Below are 27,064 nucleotides of genomic sequence, written 5' to 3' on the forward strand. Positions count from 1 at the left end.
ATGTTGACTAGGTTGGAGCGAGTATTCATTCTAGTAAGTACTTTTTGATTGGTTGTTCTACCTGTCTAACTAATCTCTTGCTATATGGATAGGATGAAGTCGAGTGTTTCCTCATAACTGAACGTCAGGCCTTTGCTAGAGATTTTTTGCCATATTGGTCTGGGCTCGCTTTGTTCCTTTCTCAACAACAATGGGCCTATGTCGCTGTCTTCTAGTTGATCCTTCCTAATTTCATCGGGACTCCATTCATCATCGGTTTTCAGCTAAACTATTCTGACGGACACGTTGTTCCGCTTTCTGGCAATGTTTGCATTCTTCGGCGCAAGATCTTCTTGATAAAACATCTGCGTTATTATGCAGCTTTCCGGGTCGATGCTTGATGTTGAAATTATACTGCTGGAGTTTTTCCTGGTCCCTTCTGGATGGTTGTACGTCCCTCGTTGGAGAGCGGGAAGGTGTCCTTACTTGACAATCTCGTTTAATGTGTCCCGTACGTCCGCATCGATAACACTCCACTGTCGTGATCGGGCGTGGTCGTTCTAACTGTGTGAAATGATCATTTCCTGATGTTGCCATTTGTTGCACTAATTGGCCGACCATTGATTTAATTTCATTTATTGATGTAGCAACATGATCGGCTGGCGGTACTCTCTTTTCTTGAATAGTCACGGCCCTGGTCTTTGGCTTTAAGTCATTGCACGCAGCTTCAAACTCCAGCGCTCGAACCAGTAATTTGCTGCTGTTGCTCCCTTTGAAAATTTTCAGCATTGTCTTTACCTCCGGATCTCGAATCCCTTCTACAAAATTCTGTGCCACAATTTTTTCTTGGATTTCCTACGGGACGGCTGGGTAAGCCAGATGCACAAGGCGACGAATTTCGGCTTCAAACTCTTGTAAATTTTCATCACTTTTCTGCTGTAATGCCTTTAATTGTGTTTGATACAGTCCTTTCCTATGCTGATTCCCATAACGTCGTTCTAATGCAGCTGCTAGGGCTTCATAGTTGCTTTGTTGGGCGATAGGCAGAGTCTGTAACAGCTCCAATGCAGGTCCTCGTAATGCCACCACCAGTGCTACAGCCATTTCCTCGTTACTCCATCCATTTGCATTTTACGTTGCTCATGAAGTTTAACCGTCGTATGTGGGAGGCTTGATCTTGTTGAGCCCGTTTCCGGTGATCACTGTAGAGCTGGCTCTTCTGCTGTCAATTTTCTCGTTCTAAATGGCGTAGCTTTATCTCGACATTATTCTGAATTTTATTCATGTTCTCCTGAACATCATTTAATTTTACCTGATCATCATACTCCATCTTTTTGAGACGGGCTATATACTCTTGGATCTCTGTCTTGTTCCCCGCTAGAACGTCCAATATTTCTACGTTACGCTTTCATTGCCGCTCTTTGGCTTCTTGACGCATTTCTATATCTTGTTGTTCCTTGTCTTGTTGTCGAATCCTTTCTTGTTCTTCTTTGTCTTGTTGTCGAATCCCTTTTTGTTTTTCAAGCATTGCAATAATAGCTGCAAGTTGCTTGTTATTGGCATAAAATAAATAATACACTTTTAAGCAATTAAAAGTAAAACAACTAACTTTTTTTCACTGTATTGTCAATACTTTTTTCCTTGACTGAACCACATTTAGAAATTCTCCAAAGAAGCTCGAGAACAGTGCGACGTGATGCAAGAGATGTTTAAAAAAATGGAGTTACTGTACATGGAACTGGCCGAGTATTACGCTTTCGACAAACAAAAGTACACTCTGGAAGAATTTTTTACGGATTTGAAAACGTTTAAGGATAGTTTTATTGTGAGTAGATCCGATTTTTGTTGATGTAGCGTGACTTAAATTGGATTATTTACAGCAAGCTAAAGCTGACAATCAGAAAGAGCGGGATATGGAAGAAAAGAGGGAAAAGATGCGTTTGGCAAAACAGAAGCAGGAACAAGAAAGGGCGGAAAAGAGCAAGCGGAAGCTAATCGATATGAATCCCACACAAAACCAAGAAGGTGTAATGGATAGGTTCGTTTTATATTATTTTTATTTGAATTGGGGAATGTTTAATTGCCGGTTATTTCAGCTTATTGGAAGCGCTATCCAGTGGAAATGCTTTTGCTAGAAATGAGAAGCGAAAACGAGGAAATCGTCCGTTAGGAGGTGAGTTAGTTCTCTAAGTTATCAAATTTTATAATTCTTAAAATAACTATTGTCTAACAACAAGAATACGAGGAAGTGGAAATTATATTCGAAGGTATGAAAAGTGTCTCAGACTACTAAATTGAAACATTTTATTTATACACCAGTGACCAAATGTTTTAACGGTTTTTTCTTTAATTAATTTAAAGCCGAAAGAAGAGCTCAACTCCAACGTTCCAGATCAAGAACGGGTCTGATTGCCGGAAGAGAACTTAGTAGGTAAAAGGTGAGCTCTCTAAATATAAGAATCTCAGTGTACACACTACAGGGTGTTTCATAATATATGCGCGCAGGGCTTGAGGATATGGTAACTCGTGGTCAACTCGGTTGGCATGTTGTTCTGCTCCTCTACCTCTTCTCTCCATGTTTAGGGATAGCTTTTGGATTTTTTTTTCCTTTTAATCCAAGTATAACTTGCCCCTTATACCCCTTGTTTCCGCTAGGATAGTTTTAACAACCCCACACCTGACACCAAATGTAATGGCCCAAAAATGCCTTATTCCAATTTTTGGGTCTTACAAGCCTATTTTTGGGGTTCGAGGGGCAAGCGCTATACCCTAAATGACACAACCACCAACCTCGGATCAAACATTTATTCAGGTTCCAAAATCATAGACAATTTCTCAGCTAGGTACGGTTCGGTTCCAAAGACTTAGGTCTAGTTAGCAATTCTGGCTTTAACGTACCTTTTGGACATGTTGAGTTAAGTTGAAGTGACAGGCTTTAGGTCAAGCGGCTACGTGGTTTCTTTACGAGAATTTTGAAAGGTTTTCCAAACACCTTAGTTTCACAGATCTTGCATACTGACTAGAACTAGAACTAGACCCATTTGGGTCTTTTTTAGACTTTAACTTTATCTACCGTTTTTGACCGATTATTTCCTTCCTATCAATTTTGACCAATCGCTATCAAGAATTAGTATAACAAATGTAAATTTTAAGTGGAAAAATCACTTAACAACTGTCAACTTAGCTATCAGCAGTTTTTCCGGGAAAAAATTCGAAAAAATTTCACACTCCTCACAGCAACATAAAGAATAGTACGAAAGGAAGGAAATGACAAACAGTCTTCTCCACAATACTAGAGTATTGCGAGAGTGGTTTTAAAAATCATCCGAGTCGACTCTCGCTCATGCTATTTGTTAAAACAAATTACTTAGAAACTCGTTTTTCCGGAAAAATTAAATGCACTAGGGATATTACCCCCGATTATTCTACCGCCATTTATTATTTTGACTTGGCAACACTGCCTCTGGACCATTTTGAAACTTTCATAGACCTCTAAATGCTACTGAGAATACATGGTATATAAACATTGATTGGTTGGTCATATACTATACAGGGTGGACCATAAGTAATGGGACATATAGCTGCAGCATATTCCTGACATCAAAATAATACGATTTAGCTTGTCCTTGTACCTAATGTATTGTTACGATTTTCCCGTGGGTTCACACAAAGTCAATTTAACTCAACAATTAATAACTTTATTAATACTTCAAAACATTCCGTACAATAATTAACACAGCTACTAAAAACACTACTACAATTCCACAATTACTCCGCTATTTAAACTTTACCGCGTTCCCAAATTCACTACTCCCGCGGTTTACACCGCGTCTTTTATATTCGCAAACCACGTTCTAGAATGACCGCAAAACGCTTCGCGATTTGCGTCGAATATTAACGATTGTTCAAGGTCCGGCGCTTCCTAACTGTGGCCTACTTTAATACGCGCCCGGCCAGATATTACGGCGCATCGGTTTCATCCCGAAGCGAGCGCTTGTTAAGAAGTATCGAGCATAGTAGGCCCAGACCGTAACAGTATATAATATACCTATTGTCCTATACCGAATGTTAATATTAAGAAAGATACAGGGTGTGAAAGTTGAAATTTTGTATTCGTATACTAATATAGTAATATTCATATTTTGAAGTCGTATGTTCGTTTCAGTTGCGTAAAAAAAAGTTTAAGTCTTTTTAAGCAGCTGAAATGGTTACAGGTAGCGCCCCCTATTAGCTACTGCAAAATAGATTAAATCGTATTTACCGGCGGTCAAAACCACATTAAACAAATTTTCAGTTATTTATATGAAAAGACCTTGATGATCGATAAAAAATCAAGAATAAAATTTCAACTTTTACACCCTGTATCTAATTTAGTTAAACCGTATTATTTTGATGTCAGGAATATGCTGTAGCTCTATGTCCCATTAGTTATGGTTCACCCTGTATAATGTATCCTCTTAGCCTCTGCCTTAAGTTATAACCTAAAACTATAATCATATTGTTTTAAACTTGTATGTTTTATGCGCGTATCGTCCTCCATCGTTTGATTGCGATATCTTTTTTGATAGAATGGAAAAATTTGTAAACAAATTACCATTAAATTCTAGTGTAATATTGTGCGGAGATTGGAATATAGATTATACTGATGCCAGTTTGTGGTCGGTGCAGCACATTAAGGTTCTGCTGCTGTCTAATGGCTTTGCAATGCATGTCAGGAGTTATACAGGAGACTGACTAAGCTGACGTCCACTACTATTGATTACGTGTGTTCTAACCTCTGCGATAGTTCGGTTGTTTGTATTGTTAAAGATGCGGATTTCTCGGACCATGAGGCCGTTCTTTCTAATTTCAATCTTGCAAAGCCCAAGAGGAAAACTATTAAGAAATTGCAATGTTTGTTCACAAAAACGAATTTTACCAATTCAGGGTGGAATGGACTGCCATTCATGGCAATAGCTTGCTGCTTAACTTCCATACAAGGCTTCAATCTATTTTTAACAGATCCTTTCCCCTGAGGGCTATAAAATACAAAAGCAGCCTTGGACTACCAAAGGACTAAAGACGTCCTCTAATAATATGAGATGTCTACACAAACTTGAAAAATACTTTATAACTAACAATTTATTTGTATACAGCAATAGGATTGATAGGGCTAGCAATAAGCAAATGGAAATATGGTCTATTGTTAATCAGTTTAGGGGAGCAAAACATGATGGAGTATGCGCGAGGGTCGATTTGCCTGCTGAGACACTCAATTTTTACAACTCCATTGCTCCGAGCAATGCCAACTCAGTGAATGTTATAATTATTGTCGCGATCCTTCGGTGGACGTATTTCCGTTTCAGGTTTCGTACCAGTGGATGTCGCAGAATTAAGAATCACTTTTGCTGAAATAAAAAATAAGAGTGCAGTGGGCTGGGACGGAGTATCTGTCAAAATCTACGAGCATCTTCCTGACGAATCGTTAACTTCCAGTTAACGAATCGATTCTTTGCGGTTACTTTCCTTCTTTTTTGAAGTCTGCAACAGTACTATCATTGTTCAAGGGTGGTGATAGAGACTTGGCTTCTAGTTATAGGCCGATTTCTTTGCTGCCCCCGATGGGCAAGATTATTGAGAAAATTATGACGAAAAGGATCAACGGTTTCATGGAGAAGCATGGGGTTCTTTCTCCGACTCAATTTGGTTTTCAGTCGGGTTTGGGCACTATGTTTGGGGTCCTGTATGTGGGTATAAATGAGGGTGAGGTGGTGTCAGCTGTCTTTGTTGACTTCACTAAAGCCTTCGACTGTGTTTCCCATTTGACCTTACTTGTGAAGCTTGAGAGGTGCGGAGGACTGGTTCAGATCAAGTTTGTTTGAAAGATCACAGGTTCAGATTTCAGGATGAGGAGTCTGGTAGAGGAGAGCTTGTTGCTGGGATCGATTTTGGGTCCAATCTGGTTTTTGGTGTCGGGTAAATCATTGACATACAAAAAGAAGTAAAGAAGGAAGATATATATCTTTTGCAGATGACACTGCGATTGTGTGGCGCCACAGAAATCCTCTAGTGTTGGTTGAAATGGTGCTCAGTCCTGGCTGCAGTCAAATTGTTGTGTTCGACTCATTCCCTTACTTTAAATCTGGGGAAAACTAACATAATAAACTTTAAATGCTCTATTCATGGCTCATTTGATAACACAACAATTGCGAGCTTGGAATCGGCGAAGTTATTTGAGACTGAGGTTGGATGAGGGACTTAAATTTGACCAGCATGTTTTGCAATTAAAAGGGGAACTGACTGCTTCTTGCTATGCTGTTAGAAGCACAAGGATCTCGGGTTGCTAAGAGTATATACTTTTCAATTGTGGAGTCTCACTTGAGGTACGGCATTGCTTTTTGAGGGAATTGCTCGGCCAGCCTGTTTCTGGCTGTTCTCCGTTTGCAAAAGCGCGCAATTGGTTTGGACCCTCGAGGTTCGTGCAGGGACCATTTTGGACGGTGCTCCATCTTGTGCTCCAAAACGAGTTTTTTTTATCAATTGTAACACGCTGTAGCTCTAAAAGGCACCATTTTTAGAGGGTAAACTAATAGAAACTCATTTTTATATTTTTGGACGAGCTGCCATATCCTGAATATTATGAAACACCCTGAATATTTATTCTGAAACGGGTTTATCTCAGACGTTCCCAGTCGTTAAAAATCGAGGATCTCCCTAACTTTGCTTTGTCCGAAGGCAGAGAAAAGCTTCTGGAAGATTCTGAGGAGTACGGTTATTCGACCACGTCGTTGTTTTTCTGATTGAACGATTCAAGTAAATCAAGCGTGTTTTGTTATGTTTGACGCCGTTAACCCTGGCTTTAATTAATTTTTTTGAATGATTAACCAAATTGATTTTAACCACTAGGATTGTGTGAAGTTATTAGCATAATACACTGGGTGTTAGGCTAGAAAAAGTGACGCGCGAAAAGTAATTTAAGACAACGTATTCCATTTCATATTATAAATGATTGGATTACGTTTCTGAAACACAGTAGGTGATTGAATTTGTTTGTTTAAACTAATTGGAACAAACAAAAAAAAAACAACTGATATGCATGCAACAATATCATTAAGAATAACATGTACAGGGTGTCTCACGACGAAAGACATCGATCGATATAAGATAAACTACCGATAGGTAAGTTTTGAAAAGTTAGCATGCTCAATTTTTGCACCTCCGGTTTTACTGGCAGTAGGTGTCAACTTCTGGCTGTCAACCAAATGATAGTTCTCAAAAAGTTAAGATAGGGACATGCAAGCTATTTTGCTCTATCTCATTTAGATTAGGAGCATAGACAACAGCATTAACACAACTAGATAGATGTTAATCTCCGTGTTAACACGGTGAAGCAGTGTACTGTTCTCGCGGAGTTAGTTTACCCATGCGTCACGAAGGCTACGTCATTTATAATCATATGAATCAAATCAAGTTTTCGTCAACAAACCTGTTGTGTTCATATTATAGAAAAGGGCGTGTCTAAAGCTTCGTCGCGTTTAAAATTTTGCGTGTATTGTCAGTAACAAAGTAGAGATCTTTGGCTGCAAATTTGCACTAAAACAACCTTATACCAAAGCAAATCAAAAATATCTGGACCGAAATAACATTTTTTATTTATGAGAAGTCTCCGTTTGGATCATAGAATTCCGTCTAAATTTGAAACCTAATTTATTTACCAAAATTCGCAGAGATGTATCACCAATATGTAGTATTTCTTTAACTTTAAGCTCTTGATTTAGGTTCTGGATAGTTACATGTTTCTCTAAAATAAATACAACAAATTAAAAATTCAGTAAGACATTCTGAGTGATGCTGTAGTATCTCATATCTCATTTTCAGGTTGCAATCCACTTATTTTATTTTAAACCCGCTGGAAAACATTTTAGACGCTTATTTTATTTTTTCTGACTTTATTATTAATATGTTTCAAGAAATTTTTATGAAAAATCTATAATGCAACCCAAAAATCTCAGTCTCTGGAAACAATGAAATGTTAATAGATGTTTCTTACAAAAGTAGATATATTTTACTATTATTAACATACTATCGTTGTACATATCATATAATGTATTTCTAACATCCATTTTAATGCTTTCAGATAAATCAGTGGTCTTGGCCCGTCGATAACATCTCGATTTACGTTTTCTAGGTGAGGAAATCATAAGATTACTTGCTTGCATTTTCCGAATCGAATAAACAGTTTTGCGGGAAATTTTCAAAGCAGCTGCAACCTTCTAGTATCAAAAAAAAATACATCAGTAAGAATATGTAAGGTCTTAAAATTTCTTATTTTCTTCCTGAACAGATGATAAAGCTTCTAAAGGTCCTCCATTGGTTTTTTCCAATTCAAAATATTCACAAAGGTTAAGAATTAACTGCTGGGCTTGTCTGTGGAGAATTTTTCCAGGCATTTTCTAAAAAAATACTGTAATAGTAAGTAATTCCGAATTTAGGAAAAACTAAATGGCTAAATAAAAACCATAATAACCACTCCCACTTTTTTTTCAAAACAGGTTAGTTAGTAATTGTGCCAATTTTGGTTAGATCGTGACAGCCACATAAAAAAATAAAAATATTAATAATAATATTATGAAAGTACTTACAGTTAAGTCAATAATGCATGTTTACTTCTAAATCATAGGGAGATGACGCACGGGTAAACTCAGTCCGCGAGAACAGTATGTATGAATTCTTTCGAGTCGCAGGGGTCGCCACATGTTCACATTTGATGGTCGTCAGATGTCATTTTCACGTCTTTATTGTCAGATTTTTAAAAGCGCCATCTGTTGGTATACTTCGATAAACTGGTATTGGCGGGCTTTTTGAATTAAATTAAGTCCTTATTTCATGATTTTGGTTCAAGAAACAGGTAAATAAAACAAAGTCCAGTGCATACAATAGCTATTTATGTAACCAGTTACGAAAAGATCGATTTTGTGTAACGAATGAATGTTTCTAGGGCGAGCGCAATGAGGTCCTACAATTTGAATGAGTTACACAATAAGACATTTTCGAAACGTGTTGCATACATAATTTTTTCTAATTTTGACCAAAAAGCGGTAAAAACCATCTTTTAAAGTGATTTAACACAAATATTCACTTTCATAGCACCTTGTATAAACTGTGACAACGACATGTTATGATGGATGTCGCCCATATGTTTCTACGAAAATGCATAAAAACAGGGAGTGATGAAATGAACTTTATCTACTCCTAGCATGGTAATCATTCATTACATAGCTCATTTTGAGTTACGTAATGAGCGATTTTACCGCACTAGTGAGATAATAATCGATTTTATCGCACTAGTGCGATAATAGTTATTTACGTAACAAGTAGGATATGAATGTTATTAACGCACGCATGTGAAAATTTGCACGACGAGGCCGCAGGCCAAGTCGTGTAATCACACAGTGCGTTAATAACATATCCTACGTGTTACGTACAACATTTTATCTACAACGATTATTATTTTAATAATTAATTGAAAAAAAAAAATAAAAAAAATAAAAATTAAAAAAATTAAAAAAATAAATAAAAATATTTTCAGCAACTTGTTAGGCATGTCAACATATGGCATTAATTTATCCAATTGTAAAGAGTTTACCATTAATATTTATCCTAATAATAATTGAGTTTTCATGTAATTGTATGTCATGTTTTTTAATTAAAAAATATCTAACTAAAAGTTACTTTTAATATTAATATTAACAAGAAGCAAGATAGTGGAGGCAACAGAACTCCAGATGTACAAACAAATTGTTCACCGATTATTAACGCACTAGTGCGGTAATAGATTTAAAAAAGCACTAGTGCGGTAATAATAATCATTATGACACTGAAAATAGTGCGAAATTACGATATTATGTAACTGTTGTAGATAAAACAACTTTAAATGAAAATTTCTGCTGTAATTGTTTATTGAATTTAAACATAACTTTGATAAAACCATGAACAGACCTATCTTAAATAATAACTATATTTTACTTTTTATAAATATTAAAAGTGAAATGAATTCCTGAATTAGAAAGTTCTTGGATCGAATTTACACAATGATTTGAAGACGAAGAAACAGATTTAATCGAAGAAAATTCTTCTTTTACATTTGTCTTCTGCGTAGGAACTTTTTCACCCAGTATTTTCTTAGCGGTTGTCTTTTTATTTGCCGTTGAAGTGTCAATGTATCCTTCGGCAACAGAATTACTTTTCCATCCTCCATGGCGCTTGACAGTTAGAAGGTCTGCTCCTGAATCAGCCAACAAGGATGTAGAAGAACGCCGGAAACAATGTCCAGTGTATTCATTCACGTGAGGCAAATTCAAAAAGGATGCGATTTTTTTGGGCATATGTACGATTTGTCGATGTAGTGGCGCATCCCTAGTTGTGACGGGCGACGTTCGACAAGACAAGGACATTTGATTTTCGGCAGTTTTTTTTTGTTTTTGACGGATGATAGAATTAAGTTTTAGCGGTAGTAAAATTATGGTTAGAAATTTTGGTGGATTTGCATGTAAATGTGCCCGAGTGCACCCTATTTTTTGATACAAATAAACAAGTCCACAGAAGCTAAGAAATCGTGCCTTCATTAATTTTCATGGTCCTTCGAGCGAAATCAACAAGCAAATCCCGGTATATGAATCAACAACAAGTTCTAACCTAAAAAAAATAAGGTGGGAATAAGCACCGTTTCCTGATCGTGCAATCTCAATTTTCCAAAAAGAAAGCCTTCAGTTCAGAAGCCCGAGACAGCAAGTGCTCCGTGAGTACGTGTATGCAGAGTCAAGCAGAATAAGGTGGGTCGTATCCTTTTACCTTGGTTGTTCAAAATAAGCTATTTTTAACCTTATTGAAGTTATTCCTTGTCCCCATGTTTAATGCCCATATTGATTAAGCAAAGATTTGGGTTTTTGATCGTTATTAAGCTTCTTTAAAAAATAGTAAACAATGCCTAATGAAACGGAGGTATACCCAGACCCCACAGAGGTGGAGGAATTAAAAAAGTTAATATGTCGAAGAGGCCAGTTAAAGGCCACTCTAACGAGATTTTCCACTTATTTAAATGGGGAAGAAGTGGACCCGATAAGTTTAAAGTTAAGGCTATCCAAACTCGAGTCTACTTGGACTGAGTTTGAGGTTGTCCAATCCAAAATAGAGTTACTGAAACCAGAACAGGCCCTTGAGAGAGATTCTTTTGAGGATGATTATTTTTATGTAGTAACCAAAGCATCTAAGATAGTGTCTTCTTATGAGCAAAGCATGAACAGCCCTGGAGCTGGTGTAACAAATTCCAGTGGTAGTGCAAATGCAATTCCTAATTTACAAAATCTAGCAGTTAGCAATACGGTTACGAGTTCAGCCAGATTACAGGCAATATCATTACCAAAATTTAGTGGTACATATGAAGGTTGGTTAAATTTTTTTGAAATTTTCCAGGCTCTTGTACATAATAATACTGAAATAAGTACGATTCAAAAGTTTTATTATTTGCAATCTTGCCTTACTGGTGAAGCAGTGCAAGTGTTGCAGTCTTTGGAGATATGTGAGGCAAACTACCAACAAGCTTTAGATTTGTTAAAAGAAAGGTATCAGAACAAAAGATTACTTATCCATAATCATGTTAGGAATTTGTTTGACATTGAACCAATCATTAAAGAGTCAGCCCAAGGTTTTCGCAAACTGATTGACAATCTTATGCGGAATATCAGGGCTCTTGCAAGTTTAAACCAGCCAGTTGAACACTGGGATACTATCTTAGTGTATATGATCTCACAAAAGATAGACCTTAACACAAGAAGAGAATGGGAACTTTTTAATAAAAAAGATGCGCCCACATTCCAAGAATTTTTAGAATTTTTAAAAAACAAATGTCAGGTATTAGAAACAATAGGCAATAAAGAAAAGATTCAGAAAGAAAATGTTTCAAACCGATATTCTCAGTCCAAGCATTCTGTCAACTTTAGTTTATCCAAGCCTGATGAAGTGACTTTAGTCAACCAGGTTAATAACAAAGCAAACACTTTAAATTACAATAATTTAAAATGCTATTTTTGCAATCAAGTTGGACACTTTACCTATAAATGTTTTAAGTTAGTTTCTCTTTCTTGTAAAGATAGGTTGGTCGAGTTAAGGAAAATAGGTTTGTGCACAAATTGTTTAAAACCTGGACATACAGCTGAAACTTGCACTGGAAAAAGGTGCAGGATTTGCAATAAAAAGCATAACTCAATGCTTCATGATTTTACTTACAATATCAATGAAAATAAACCAAATTTAAACAATTCAACTAGTAGCTGTAATTTAGTTGTTCAAAATGACACACATCAGCAATGTGTGACCCCAATAAATAAGTCAAATAACTCTAATCCCTTGCACACTGACAACACGGTTGCAGGAGAGTCCTTCGCTACTTTTAATACTTGTACTTTGAGTAATCAAGAGCCAATTAATACTTCATATTCTAAAACTCAGGTTTTGCTACCCACAGCAGTCATCAATGTTTTGGGCAACAATAATAAATGGTTTAAATGTCGAGCACTGTTGGATTCCGCTAGTCAATCTAATTTTTGCTCATCCCGAATATTACAACAGCTTAATTTAACAACAAAGTCGGTAGAAATTCCTGTGGCAGGGCTAAACAATATCACATCCAGCATTTTATCAAAATTCAGCACAACTATAAAATCAGTGAGTGAGTCGTTTGCATCTAACATAAATATTTTAGTGGTGGAAAATATAACGAGTAGACTTCCACAAATGGCGTTTGATATTTCACAGCTAAAGTTGCCTAGCAACATCAGATTAGCTGATCCATCTTTTGGAGACTCAGCAGAAATAGATTTTTTGTTAGGTGCAGAGATTTTCTTTTCATGTTTAGAGGGAGACCAAATTAAGCTAGGCAGTAGATTACCTATTTTACAAAATACGAAGTTTGGTTGGGTATTAGCTGGGCCCCTAGATTTTGAAATGGCAAGAAATAAATCTGCTTGTTTTCTGACTTTAGATTGTTTAGCCGACAATCTGTTGCAAAATACTGTGCAAAAATTTTGGCAGATTGAAAACATACCAAGTGATCGAAGTAAATTTAGTAAAGAAGAGTTAGATTGCGAGATGCATTTTCGGGAAAACGTAGAAAATGATAGTTCAGGTAGATTTATTGTCAAACTACCTTTAAGGGACAATTTTACAAGTCTAGGTGAATCATACTCTATTGCGGCAAGATGTTTCAATTCTTTAGATAAGAAATTAAGTTTGAATCCTAATTTGAAGAACAGTTATAAGGAGTTTTTGAACGAATATGAACAATTGGAACATATGTCTAAAGTAGATCCTAGCCTTGATAAACCTGAAGATTTACATGTTTATTTTAGTCATCATGCAGTCTTAAGAGAGTCGAGCAGTACTACAAAACTGCGAGTTGTATTTAATGCTAGTCTCAAAACTTCGACCGGTTTGAGCCTGAATGATGTCCTAAAAGTCGGTCCAAAAGTTCAACCAGATATTTTTAACACTGTCTTACGTATGCGTACATATTTGATTTTATTAATTGCAGACATTGAGAAGATGTATCGGATGATATTGGTACATCCATCCCAAAGAAAACTACAAAGAATATTATTTCGTGACCCGGTGTCTCAAAAATTAAATCATTATGAGCTAAATACCATAACTTATGGTACAGCTAGTGCTTCCTTTCTTGCCACACGTGTTTTACATGAAATTGGTTTGCGATGCAAGGAGTCCAATCCTGAAATCAGTGAAATAATAATTAATAATTTTTACATGGACGATTTAATTTTTGGACACCATGATGTAGAACATTTAAACAGCTTAAAGCAGCAAATTGATTCCACATTACTTTCATATGGATTTAAATTAAGAAAATGGCTTTCAAATTGTAATCTTCTCATTGAAGGTCATGAGGGTTCAGGTCAAGACGAATTTTACATTCGAGCTGATTCTGACACTAAAACATTAGGAACCGTTTGGAAACCTGCTGACGATACGATTAGTTACGATTTTGATGTGAAATCTCCATCAAGTTCAATAACGAAGCGTACTATTTTAGCCAGTATTGGTCGGTTATTTGACGTCCTAGGTTTGGTTAGTCCAGTAATTGTCAAAGCCAAGCTTATCTTACAAAGCGTATGGCGGATTCATTTAGACTGGGATGAGGAGGTACCCAACCATTTGGCTCAAACATGGCTTAATTTCAGTTCAAAGTTGTCATATCTGAATAATGTACAAATTCCCAGGTGCGTATTAAATGCCACAAACCCGCCTGAGTTTACAGCCCTATACGGTTTTTCTGATGCCTCTGAATTGGCTTATGGTGCGTGTGTATATATTGTTTCAAGAGATACCAAAGGCGGCGGTAGCCAGTCGCATTTATTATGTGCAAAGTCTCGTTTGGCTCCGATGAGTTCCTTGAGTCTACCTCGATTAGAACTCTGTGGCGCTCTTTTGTTAGCTCAGCTTTTTAACAATGTAGCGTCAACCTTAAAATTTTCTTTTGAAGACGTAACTCTATTTACTGACTCGAGCATTGTGTTAAGCTGGTTAAACTCCGAGCCAAACAGATGGAAAGTATTTGTCGCCAATCGCGTGGCTGAAATCCAGCGGTTGACCGAGCATTGCGAGTGGAGGCATATTGACTCCAAAAATAATCCAGCTGACATTGTGTCCAGAGGAGTTGATCCTGAAACTTTGTTAGATTTAGACCTTTGGTGGCATGGACCAGAATTCATGACTAAACCAAAAGATGAATGGCCCTTTAATAAAATTTCTCCTGTTGAGGTTCCAGAAGTACGCAAAGTAAAGTTGCAACTGTCTTTCCCGGTTGTCCGAAAAAACGTTTCTACTGACGGTCTTTTTAAATGGTCTTGTTTTTCTAAAACTGTTAGGGTTTATAGCTACATTCGTAGGTTTATAAATAATACTAGGAAAACTATTAAAATTCAAGGTCCCTTGACAAGTATTGAGTTGGATGAAACTTTGTTTCTTCTCTGTAATTTGGTTCAATCGGACCATTTTTCTGCTGAACTGGTAGAAATTAAAAAAGGCAATTCCGTACCTCGCAGTAGTAAATTGTTGAGTTTAACACCATTTCTAGATCCTAAAGGTTTATTGCGGGTAGGCGGTCGACTTAGCAATTCTCAGCTAGAATACGAAAATAAACACCCAATTATTTTACCGGCCAAGCATATATTTACTGAAATGCTTATAAAATATTATCATTATAAATTCTTACACGCGGGACCACAATTTCTTTTGACTCAAATTAGAAATAAGTTTTGGATCATAAATGGACGGCAAGTGGTTCGTAAGGTTCTGCATCGTTGCTTGACTTGTTTCCGTGTCAAGCCGTTGTCCATCAAACAAATAATGGGAGATTTACCCGAATCGCGAGTTGTTCCTTCTCGACCATTCGCTTCATGTGGCGTAGACTATGCAGGTCCTTACCTGCTGAAAGATGGCAAAACTCGTAACCGCGTTTTAATTAAATGCTATGTATGCATATACATTTGTTTTACCACCAGAGCGGTTCATGCTGAGTTAGTTTCTGATTTAACTTCTATTGCATTTATGAATTCCTTTAAAAGATTTGTCTCTCGGCGGGGATTACCTAGCGATATTTTTAGCGACAACGCTACTAATTTTGTAGGAGCCAATAATGATCTCACTAAATTATGCAAGCTTATCGAAAACACCACTAGCTGCGATAAATATAACAGGTATTTTTCGGAGCATAAAATCAATTGGCATTTCATTCCTGCCAGATCGCCACACTTTGGCGGGCTCTGGGAATCTGCCGTGCGTTCAGTAAAGTATCATTTGAAAAGAGTATTGGGAGATTGTCACTTAAACTTTGAAGAATTTTATACTTTGCTTAATCAAGTTGAAGCTATACTCAATTCCCGACCTATCCTTCCCTTGAGTGACGACCCTACCGACATGGAAGTGCTTACGCCAGCACACTTTCTGATTGGTGGCAGTCTGGTAGCTGTTCCTCAGTCACGAGTTCCTGATGTAAACATTAATCGCCTGCAGCGCTTTAAACAAATTCAGCAAATGCTACAGCGATTTTGGGCTATTTGGAGTAGAGACTATCTTAACACTCTTCAGCAGAGATCCAAGTGGAAAGTAGTCCAAAACAACCTTAAAGAAGGTGTTTTAGTTCTAATCAAGGAAGATCACGAACCCCCGATGCACTGGCCATTAGGACGAGTAGAGGCAGTTCATCCAGGCAAAGACGGCTATGTACGAGTGGCGTCCGTGCGGACAAAAGGAGGAGTCTGTCGTCGAGCTGTTACTCGATTGTGTCCTTTACCCCTACTGGATTAGCCAAGTGCCGCGTTTAGTGCAGCGTGCTTGTGTATGTGACCAGTTCTGAGCGAGTGTTTTTTTTGTTAATCTTGAAATAACGGGATATTTCAAGGTGGCCGGCATGTACGATTTGTCGATGTAGTGGCGCATCCCTAGTTGTGACGGGCGACGTTCGACAAGACAAGGACATTTGATTTTCGGCAGTTTTTTTTTGTTTTTGACGGATGATAGAATTAAGTTTTAGCGGTAGTAAAATTATGGTTAGAAATTTTGGTGGATTTGCATGTAAATGTGCCCGAGTGCACCCTATTTTTTGATACAAATAAACAAGTCCACAGAAGCTAAGAAATCGTGCCTTCATTAATTTTCAGCATACTTGCAGGAGTATTGATACCAACAGGCTGCCTTATGCACACTCCTTGTCTAAAGCCGACAAAAAAGCGTCCGCTCTGAAGACCTATACAAAATGTTGCGTATATTTTTTGAAATCGCATTTCCAAAAAATGTAACAAACCTGAAGGACGTAAAGATATGTACCGTCGTACAATATCAGACAGTTTCCATGCTTCCAGCAGTGATATAAAATTCTCTGGCAATTTTTGTTTTTGTATTTGGAATTTTTATGTGAAAAACACTGCCTTCATCAATAACGTCTCCATATAATAAATCTGTCATTTCCTGTTTTCGACAAGCCCCAGCAATTCCAATAATTAATACTACCTATTAAAACATGTATTAAAAATAAGAATAAAACACCAGGTAAAGCAATAAGATCAATATCTCAGTAGATTTTTGTAATAGGAGGTTAAACAAAAACACCTTACTTTGGTAAGCAAAAAAGTCTTATCGTCAGCTTCCTTTAAAAACCTTTCTATTTCTTCTCGACTGAAAGTTCTTGATTTTTTTGGTACATAACCCTCGGACTTTCTTTTAAGAAATGCTTGTAGCTGAGTATATTTGCTGATGTCTACGTTGTTTTTTGTAGAAATAGTAGCTCGAAGCATCGAGTAAAATGACCAAAGGCTGGATGAACTATAGGTTGCTGCCAAGGTTTCAAAGTACACGAGTAACACTTTTTCTTGAAAGGGACTCTTTATGTTCTTGGTTTCGCACCAGGTGACAAAACGTTGATACATTTTTTCATATTTCTCCTTTGACATGGCAGGCAACAAGCCAGATACCACGTTTGCGGCAGCTTCTTCAATATCTGACGGAAGTTCTTCAGACATGTTCATAACGAAATGCACTTTTAAAAATTTGTGACTGACACTGTTAAATTGTCGCTTAAGTGATATGTGGAAACAAATGGCCACCATAGCAACAACACCAAAACAGTACAGCGTAGATGACAAAATTTAAGGGTAACAAATAACTACCCGTAGCAAGCATATACGAGACGTTCCTAAATAGTTCACATTGCACAAAATATGAATTTTTTTCTTACTTTACGCTGCTTCTGATGGTCGTAGATAAAATGTTGTACATCACCCGTGGGGTATGGCAAATTAACGTACTCGTGTGATCACCACAACTCGGTCTACGACCTCACTCCTGGCAACACTCCCACTCGTGACTATAAAAATTCCCATACCCCACTAGTAATGTAAATAACTATTTCATAACTAGTTACATAAAGTGATACTTTTCGTATACGAAAAGTAAAACGTTTTGTCACTGTAATCAGTTTTGAAAAGTGTCACTTTATATGCCAAAATTAGAAACTAGCTATTTATGTAACCAGTTACGAAAAGATCGATTTTGTGTAACGAATGAATGTTTGTAGGGCGAGCGCAGCGAGGTCCTACAATTTGAATGAGTTACACAATAAGACATTTTCGAAACGTGTTGCATACATAATTTTTTCTAATTTTGACCCATAAGCGGTAAAAACCATCTTTTAAAGTGATTTAACACAAATATTCACTTTCATAGCACCTTGTATAAACAGTGACAACGACATGTTATGATGGATGTCGCCCATATGTTTCTACGGAAATGCATAAAAACAGGGAGTGATGAAATGAACATTTCATAACTAGTTACATAAAGTAAAACGTTTTGTCACTCTAATCAGTTTTGAAAAGTGTCACTTTATATGCCATAATTAGAAAAAATATATTATATATATTTTAAGGAAATGAATATACAAAACACATACTCTACAAAAATAATAAGCTTTTGGTTAGTAAGTTTTTGCACCAACTTACTAAACCCAAGACTTTAAGACTATATAGTTAAGAATAGATCATAAAGCTATACTTTATACATAAAACATTCATACACATACTTTTTACCTTATTTCTATTAAGTACTACTATTAGTAGTACCTAGGTATAGTGCAAAACTAGGGTTATAAAACAGATACATAATACATTTATTAACTTTGAAGTCATAGTGCTGTTTAAACGCACTTAAACACTTACACAATACAAAAGAATACATTAGTTTTCCACTAAACTTACCAAAATAATCGTCATAAACTAAGAAGCTTGACTATTGAGTTCTACAAATCATTACACCTATTTTCTCTTTGCCTCCTTGAAAACCTCTTATAGTAATCCTCTTACTACCTTAACATTGTAACGAGTAAAAATAAACTTTACTTGAGATCTTACCTGCTTTAAATTATTATTAACTATAAGAAGTAAAATAAATCGTCCTAAAAATTGTTTCCACAGTGAAAAGGTAACACTGTCTTTTTCCGGGTTAGGAAAACGAAATCGTCGGGAATGTTTTGAAGGGCTGCACCCCTTATGGCACATCCCGTCTTGCCCATAGTGACAAAATTCTTTGTAAAACCCAGCCAAAAGCTAAAGAAGGAAACTAAAAAAACCTATTGTGCAAAAATTGCACAAACGAGAGAAAACACTATAAAAACACCGCGCACGAATTAGCTAAGAGTATAAATTAAAAACTTCAACCGTAATATCAATATTTGAATAAATAGACTTGCCTAAAAAAATTTGAATTTGTCAAAAGTTGTTTATATCCTTTTCATTTTGTTTTGCTTTATTAGGAGCTTTGACACCCAATTTTTCCAAAACCTAAAAATATTATTTTTCAAACGTCAATATCTTGAAAACCGTTGCAGACAGATATATGTTATGATAAATAAAAAATTAAGCGCGCAAACCATGACTTTTATGCTCTGAGAATGACGTTTCCACTTTGTGTCGCGCAGCAATCATTCGATAAAGTAAACTCCTCAGTAAAGGGTAACTTTTCGTTGAGATTTGGAACCGAAAAATGCATCATTATTATTGAATGTTTGTAGAAAAAATACATTTTTGTTCAAACGGACGCGAAGTACTCACTTCACGTACTGTTTAGCGGCCGTTAAATGCACTTTTACGGCCGAAAAAAAAATACAGGGAAAAAGTAAATTCACAATCACCATGTCGCCGTCTACGCTTATAGTTGCTGGTTATGACTTCTCTATGTGACCACTGTGTGCACCAATTACAGCAGTACACCCATCCATATCAGTACAGCAATCTTTGTCTACCAAATTCATTTTCGCGTTTTTTAAAAAAATGGAAAATATTTCTGAGAAGAGTCAGTTTATTATTTAACGTCACATCAACAATGCATAACCAGCAAACATAACAATAAACAGGGTGCGGAATAACACACAGTCTTCTCCACTATAAATTTATTAACCCACCAGTTAATGGGCGCGCGACTAGTTTCGGGCATAGACATGCCCATCATCAGGAGCTTAAAAGCTGCTTAACACATTAGACGCTGTCTTTCTATACAGGGATAGACAGCGAGACCCATTAGTAGCAAAGAATTATCGTAACATTAATGGAAGGCAACCAAACTTATCATGGAGAAAAAACACTTAACTACACTTAGTAACTAGTAATATGCTAAAGAATAATAAAAATTATAAAAATAAGCCCGTAGGTGCGGGAGCCCCAATCGTACAGGGGAGTGCAGAAATTTTTCAAATATATGTTGCTGAGGGCAGAATAAGGGCAAAATGCCCTATGCCCTATGTATTTTGCCCTTGTTCTGAAAGACAGCGTCTAATGTGTTAAGCAGCTTTTAAGCTCCTGATGATGGGCATGTCTATGCCCGAAACTAGTCGAGCGCGCCCCCATTAACTGGTGGGTTAATAAATTTATAGTGGAGAAGACTGTGTGTTATTCCGCACCCTGTATTCTTACACCTCCACTGCGAGACAATGGACTTCTACTTTAAACTATAACAATAAACGTCACCGTGATTGCTAGACCCTTCTCATTTTATTTATCAAAAATTAGGAATTTCTAACTAAATATCGTTTGAACCAAAAATGTTGTGTACACCTCGGCCGTGAAATAATTTTTTTGTCCTCAAGATTGTTGTCCTCGGCCGTAAGACGGCCTCGGACGCCAAACTTTCTTTCGGCCGTAAAAATACCATTTCACGGCCTAGGTATACAAACAACTATTTTTTAGGTCTCAAACTAGCTGTGGTGTAAGCCTGTTGGTGTGACTTTCTGGTTCTAGACGGGAAAAAAACGCAGACATAATTTAAAACTTTGAAAATGTTTGTTTAATGACTTCAACAATTAATTACAAGTATACTATTTGTTATTACTTTTAGCTGGTATGGGCTTTTAATGGCTTAATTTAGGAAGCCGTCAAGTAGTGATGTGTATTATTTTATTGTTGAATAATAATATTAAATCATTTCAAAATAAATAGGTATTACCTTAACTTTTGTTGAACTGATTATGTTTACAGGATAAAGAAACACTAAAAACGAGTGATGAAGGAATATGTTGGCATCAATTCAAATACCGGAAATAAGAAATGAAGGTTTAATTAGTATTAAGTTTTAAATAACGTTTTGATATATTTAGAAATGCATTTGTTCAAAGAAACCCCCAGTATATATATATATATATAAACAATCTTTATTTTTCAAAAGAAAAAACGGCTATCGACCGTTACGGTCTTTCTGCCTAGCCCAGTATATTATGCGATAATATTAAAAACGTATTTGTAATCTGAATGTTTATATATTTTTTCTTTTGCAGTCAAATAGCCACGTGACCAGACATTAAATGGACTCAAAAAACAACGAAAGGTTTCATCGCTCATACAGTCCAGTAATCTGTAGTGATATATGCAATTTGTGACTTCTTATTATTTATTTTCAACGTAAGTTTAGGGCCTAGTTTTTCAATGTCGCTGTTAAGTTACTAAAAAGGTATAGATTTGATTTGATAAATTTTGTGGTACCTTTGTGAAACACTTAATCTGCCTTAATGAGGACTTTTTTTTTCGCGTTTTCTAACCGGGGTAAAGAAATTGTATAAATTTATTTAGGTCACAATTGTAAGTACATGTACATATTTTGTGAGCATAATTTGTATATTTGAATTTTTATTATAACAGGTAAGTTGAATCTCTGAATTCTTTCCATTGCCACGTCACTATTGTAAATCATGCCTTAACTTTCTATTTAGTAAACTCAACATTGTGTGATTTCCTTAACTTTGTGATTTTTCTAACGGCTTATCTAGCTTCGTCCACTTAACATTTAGTAATTTTTATACAATGATGTACACACTTCAGTCACTAAAATATACTTTTCTACTCGCATTTTTCGTAAATATTTCGAGGTATTTTCTCTAAATGTATATTGTGAATAGCAGAATTATATCAAACCTATTTTATTATTAAATTTTGTTTGTCATTCTTGTTTTAATTTTGCGTAGATCGTTTTTTTTTACGAAAAATAAAGGAAATTTACTTATACAGGGTTTCGGGAGGGAAATATTTTAGGAATGCGTTCAGGAGGTTAAAATAAGATAAATGAACCCATATTGTTTAATCCGATTCTTAACCGTTGCTGAAATAATCGGTCCTTATAATAATAATAATATAATAATAAAACTCCTTTATTCCATTTGACATACAAATATGTTTGGAATGCGTCACAAGTCAGATACGAACACTTAACACAGTAGACAAAACAAAGTTCGACAGACAACAAATAACAAATTAAACAGACTTTTCCATATTTAAGATCCACCAAAGTACTCAACTATACTATAAAATTCCCTCTCGATAAGGTATCGCTTTAACGCAATTTTAAATCTTCTGAAGTTAATTTCAGACTTTATACTTATAGGTAGTCTGGTAAAAATGTTTATGCCCGCGATGTGAGGAGAGCCTTTACTGATTTCCAAACGACATCTAGCAGGCCGAAGGTCCATTCTGGCCCTTGTAGAGTAGCAGTGCATGTCCACGCCGGCAGAGAAACAATTTTTATTCTGATGTACAAATTTACAAATTTCATAAATATAAATTCCCGTGAGTGTCAGAATACCGAGGTTACGGCAACACCCTCTGCACGAAGGCCGATATCCCGCCCCCATAATGCATCGCAAAATTTTCTTTTGTGCTATAAACACTCTCTCAGAAGTCGGCGACACACCCCAAAAACAAATTGCGTAGTGCAGTCGTGAACCTACATAAGCGTGATACACATTTATAATTTGCCGAGCGGACAAAACAGATCTAAGGTTTCAGACGACAAGACGTCACACTGTTCTTTCCAGTTTAATTTGTCATCAAAGATGAGTCCTAAAAATTTTGTAGTATTAGAATGTGAAACTAATTCATCTCCGACTCTCAAAGACAGAGCAGGATTACTCTTACTCTGATAAGTATAAAATCTCAAAAAGACGGTCTTCTGAATGTTTAAACAGAGAGAGTTATTGTAACACCAACTTCTGAATGCTTCCAAACCCGAGCCACACCTGTGCTCTATATCATCTGCATTATCGGCCACAATGAACGAAGAATCGTCAGCAAAAAGTGTTGTATCCATCTGACTGCCTATCTCCGAAATAAGGTCATTGACATAAGCAAGAAACAAATAAAGTCCCAATACGACGATACGATTGCGAGTAATAGTATATTTCATTACCAGTACAGAAATGAGGATTTTTCCGTGCGCGCGTGACAAATTCTCGTGTGAGGCGCAGCCGAACACGGGAAGTCATGCAAGAACGGAAAATCCATTTCTGGACGAGTAATGAACGATATTTTTTATTATACTTAGGTACCTGAAATCAACATAAACAAAAAATATAGCAAAAAATTATTAAGAAAATCGGAAATATTTATTTTTATTTTTAAAACAGTAAAAATGTAAGTACATACAACTTAAATTAACAAAAAAAATACAAGTAGGTAATTCTAAGAAAATTAATTTTGGACAGAACCGTTATTATTAATAGTAATATTTATTGTACAATTCGTATTATTGTTGAAGCTCAATCCCTTTTGCATTTCTTTTTGTTGAACTAAAGACTGTGCTAAAGATGTTGAAGCGGAGTGTTCGTGTGTGCTTTGGTTCTCTTGATTGACTGTTACAGATGTTTTAGTTTCCAAGTTACAAGGGCTAAACAACTTCCGTGATACTTCAATTTTTCTTAGTATGGACTCTTCTATATATCCTTCTGCTACATTGGAAATATTCTTCGGGATTTTTTAGTTTTAGGTATTTTGCAACAAGTTTTGGAATACCACTGATAGTATGGCACCCAACATGTTGAGCGTAACATCTTTGGTTTCGGTATGCAACAAATAATCTTCTACTCTTCATATGTTTAGGGCGGAGATCTGCGTATTTACGGTAAATTGTACAGGGATCGAATTTGCAATTTTCATTGGTAATGGTAAAACTTCTTGATCTGTGAGTTTTTCCATCTCGTAAGAACACGACAACGAAACGCCCATTATCTTCCACATCATCTAAACTCAAACGTATTATGCATGCACCGAAGATGCCAAACACTAAAATTACTTTTGCTAGTAGATATTCTCCATCTGAAGCTTCACATAAAAATTTGGTTACTTGTTCTGCTGTAAGAATCTTGGATTTCTTTGGTATATATCCTACAGCTTGTCGTTTCAAAAAAGCAATCGTTTTTGGATATTGATGGTGAGTATTTTCTTTTATTGCTTTTATTATATCTTTATATTGCAAAAGCTTTTTTATTATACTTACAGAAAATACTACATTTTCAACTGTTTATAAAATACAGTAAAGATGACATTTTCGGAACAACGCACGGAAATTTTTTCCCGATCCCTCTTTCCGTGCGCTTAATAATAAACATAGATATCCATGATACTAGATATCCTATGGCAACCCGAAGGAAAAAAAGAAACGAGTAATGTGTCTATAGCAACGATTTATTTATTAATGACAAATTTTATTTTCTGTCAGTGAAAATTAAGTATTTATGTATTTATTACATTTTGCAAAAATGAATTCAGATTGTGAAGAAAATCGGGATATTCCCGAAAATATCTTACAACGAGCGGCAAAAGTGAGTGCAGATTTATTACCAGTGAAATCCAGGTTGAGATATGAACAAGAATATAACAGTTTTACCGAATGGCGGACTCAGAAACGAATCAAAATTGTGAGTGACGATATTCTTTTAGTATATTATTCTGAAAAAGCCAACACTATGAAATCCTCCACTTTATGGAGTCGATTCTCTATGTTAAAGAGTTGTTTGGCAATAAAAGAAAATACTCACCATCAATATCCAAAAACGATTGCTTTTTTGAAACGACAAGCTGTATGATATATACCAAAGAAATCCAAGATTCTTACAGCAGAACAAGTAACCAAATTTTTATGTGAAGCTTCAGATGGAGAATATCTACTAGCAAAAGTAATTTTAGTGTTTGGCATCTTCGGTGCATGCCGCAGAGATGATTTAATACGTTTGAGTTTAGATGATGTGGAAGATAATGGGCGTTTCCCTGTCGTGTTCTTACGAGATGGAAAAACTCACAGGTCAAGAAGTTTTACCATTGCCAATGAAAATTGCAAATTCGATCCCTGTACAATTTACCGTAAATACGCAGATCTCCGCCCTAAACATATGAAGAGTAGAAGATTATTTGTTGCATACCGAAACCAAAGATGTTACGCTCAACATGTTGGGTGCCATACTATCAGTGGTATTCCAAAACTTGTTGCAAAATACCTAAAACTAAAAAATCCCGAAGAATATACCGGACATGGGCTAAGGCGCTCTTCGGCAACAATGTTGGTGGAAAACGGCGGTGATTTGCTCACTTTGAAAAGACACGGAGGATGGCTTTCTTCCAATGTAGCAGAAGGATATATAGAAGAGTCCATACAAAGAAAAATTGAAGTATCACGGAAGTTGTTTAGCCCTTGTAACTTGGAAACTACAACATCTGAACACTCCGCTTCAACATCTTTAGCAGAGTCTTTAGTTCAACAAAAAGAAATGCAAAAGGGATTGAGCTTCAACAATAATACGAATTGTACAATAAATATTACTATTATCCCTTTCCTTTCCTTTCACTCCTGAACAAGGTTTGCCACAAGGGTCTCCTCTATCGCCATTTCTTTACAATATATATTGCCATGACATTTACAACCACGAATTACATGACAAAAATTACATTAACAAACATGCTTACATACTACAATACGCTGATGACACTGCACTAGTGGTGCATGACAAAACTACAACAAAAGCTGCAGAGAAGCTGCAAATACTGACAGACAAGACCATGTTGTGGTTCTACAAATGGAGACTGACACCAAACGCCACAAAAAACCAGCTACTTTTAACAAACCACCAAATTAAAGACAACTCTCCTACTATAACAGCAGACGGAAACAAAACTATTCCTAAACAAGACGTGAAATATTTAGGAATAACACTTGACCAAAAACTAAAATTTACCAAACATACACAAAACGTAAGAAAAGAAATCATAAAAAGAACAAAACACTTCAGAACACTTACATACAAAGACAAAGGAATAAGTACAAAGACCGCAACCAAAATATATAAATCTATATGCAGACCTCTACTTGATTATGGACATATACTAAGAGCAAATGCAACTGACAAGACAAAAAAACACATACAGGTCACAGAACAAATTGCTCTTAGACTCATAACAAAAATTAGACACCCCCAAAACCCGCTTCACAACCCATCCAATGAATTTTTGTACGAACGAACTAAAATGACAAGAGTTACTGAACGGCTAACACAACTACAGACAAAATGGAATAACAACCCCCAGAACTGGACCATAATAAACCCTATTTCCCTTCAAAGACCAACTCGACAATCCCGCTTTACGTCTCCCCACTCCACTCTGTTGGAGCATTTCAATCAAATGTAAAAAACATCTGTATGTAAGTAAATATTAGTGTATATAGTCATTATTTATTGTCAATATTAAGTGTATTAACTAGAATTTTTCATCATGTATCATGGGCAGAAAGGCCACGCGGCCGATAGCCCTTTTTACTGTACCTTGTACTGTAAAATAAATATTATATATTACTATTAATAATAACGGTTCTGTCCAAAATTAATTTTCTTAGAATTACCTACTTGTATTTTTTTTGTTAATTTGAGTTGTATGTACTTACATTTTTACTGTTTTAAAAATAAAAATAAATATTCCCGATTTTCTTAATAATTTTTTGCGATATTTTTTGTTTATGTTGATTTCAGGTACCTAAGTATAATAAAAAATATCGTTCATTACTCGTCCAGAAATGGATTTTCCGTTCTTGCATGACTTCCCGTGTTCGGCTGCGCCTCACACGAGAATTTGTCACGCGCGCACGGAAAAATCCTCATTTCTGTACTGGTAATGAAATATACTATATGTCGACGCAATCAAAAGCTTTACTGAGATCGCAAAAAAAAACGCCCACT

General features: G+C 36.1%; 1 protein-coding gene across 1 annotated transcript; it reads left to right on the forward strand.

Annotated features, from left to right (window-relative positions):
• Nucleotides 1-22,023, forward strand: LOC145725931 (protein diaphanous-like). The gene is made up of 6 exons (XM_081974852.1): nt 1-33; nt 1,640-1,804; nt 1,860-2,017; nt 2,076-2,152; nt 2,341-2,410; nt 21,350-22,023. The coding sequence occupies exons 1-6, from the start codon at nt 1-3 to the stop codon at nt 21,363-21,365; spliced, it is 519 nt and encodes a 172-aa protein (XP_081830978.1). The 3' UTR covers nt 21,366-22,023.
• The last annotated feature ends 5,041 nt before the right edge of the window (nt 22,024-27,064 follow it).

This window comes from Ips typographus, linkage group LG3 (genome assembly GCF_016097725.1).
Source record: "Ips typographus isolate SLU linkage group LG3, UJ_Ityp_2.0, whole genome shotgun sequence".
NCBI lineage: Eukaryota > Metazoa > Arthropoda > Insecta > Coleoptera > Curculionidae > Ips > Ips typographus.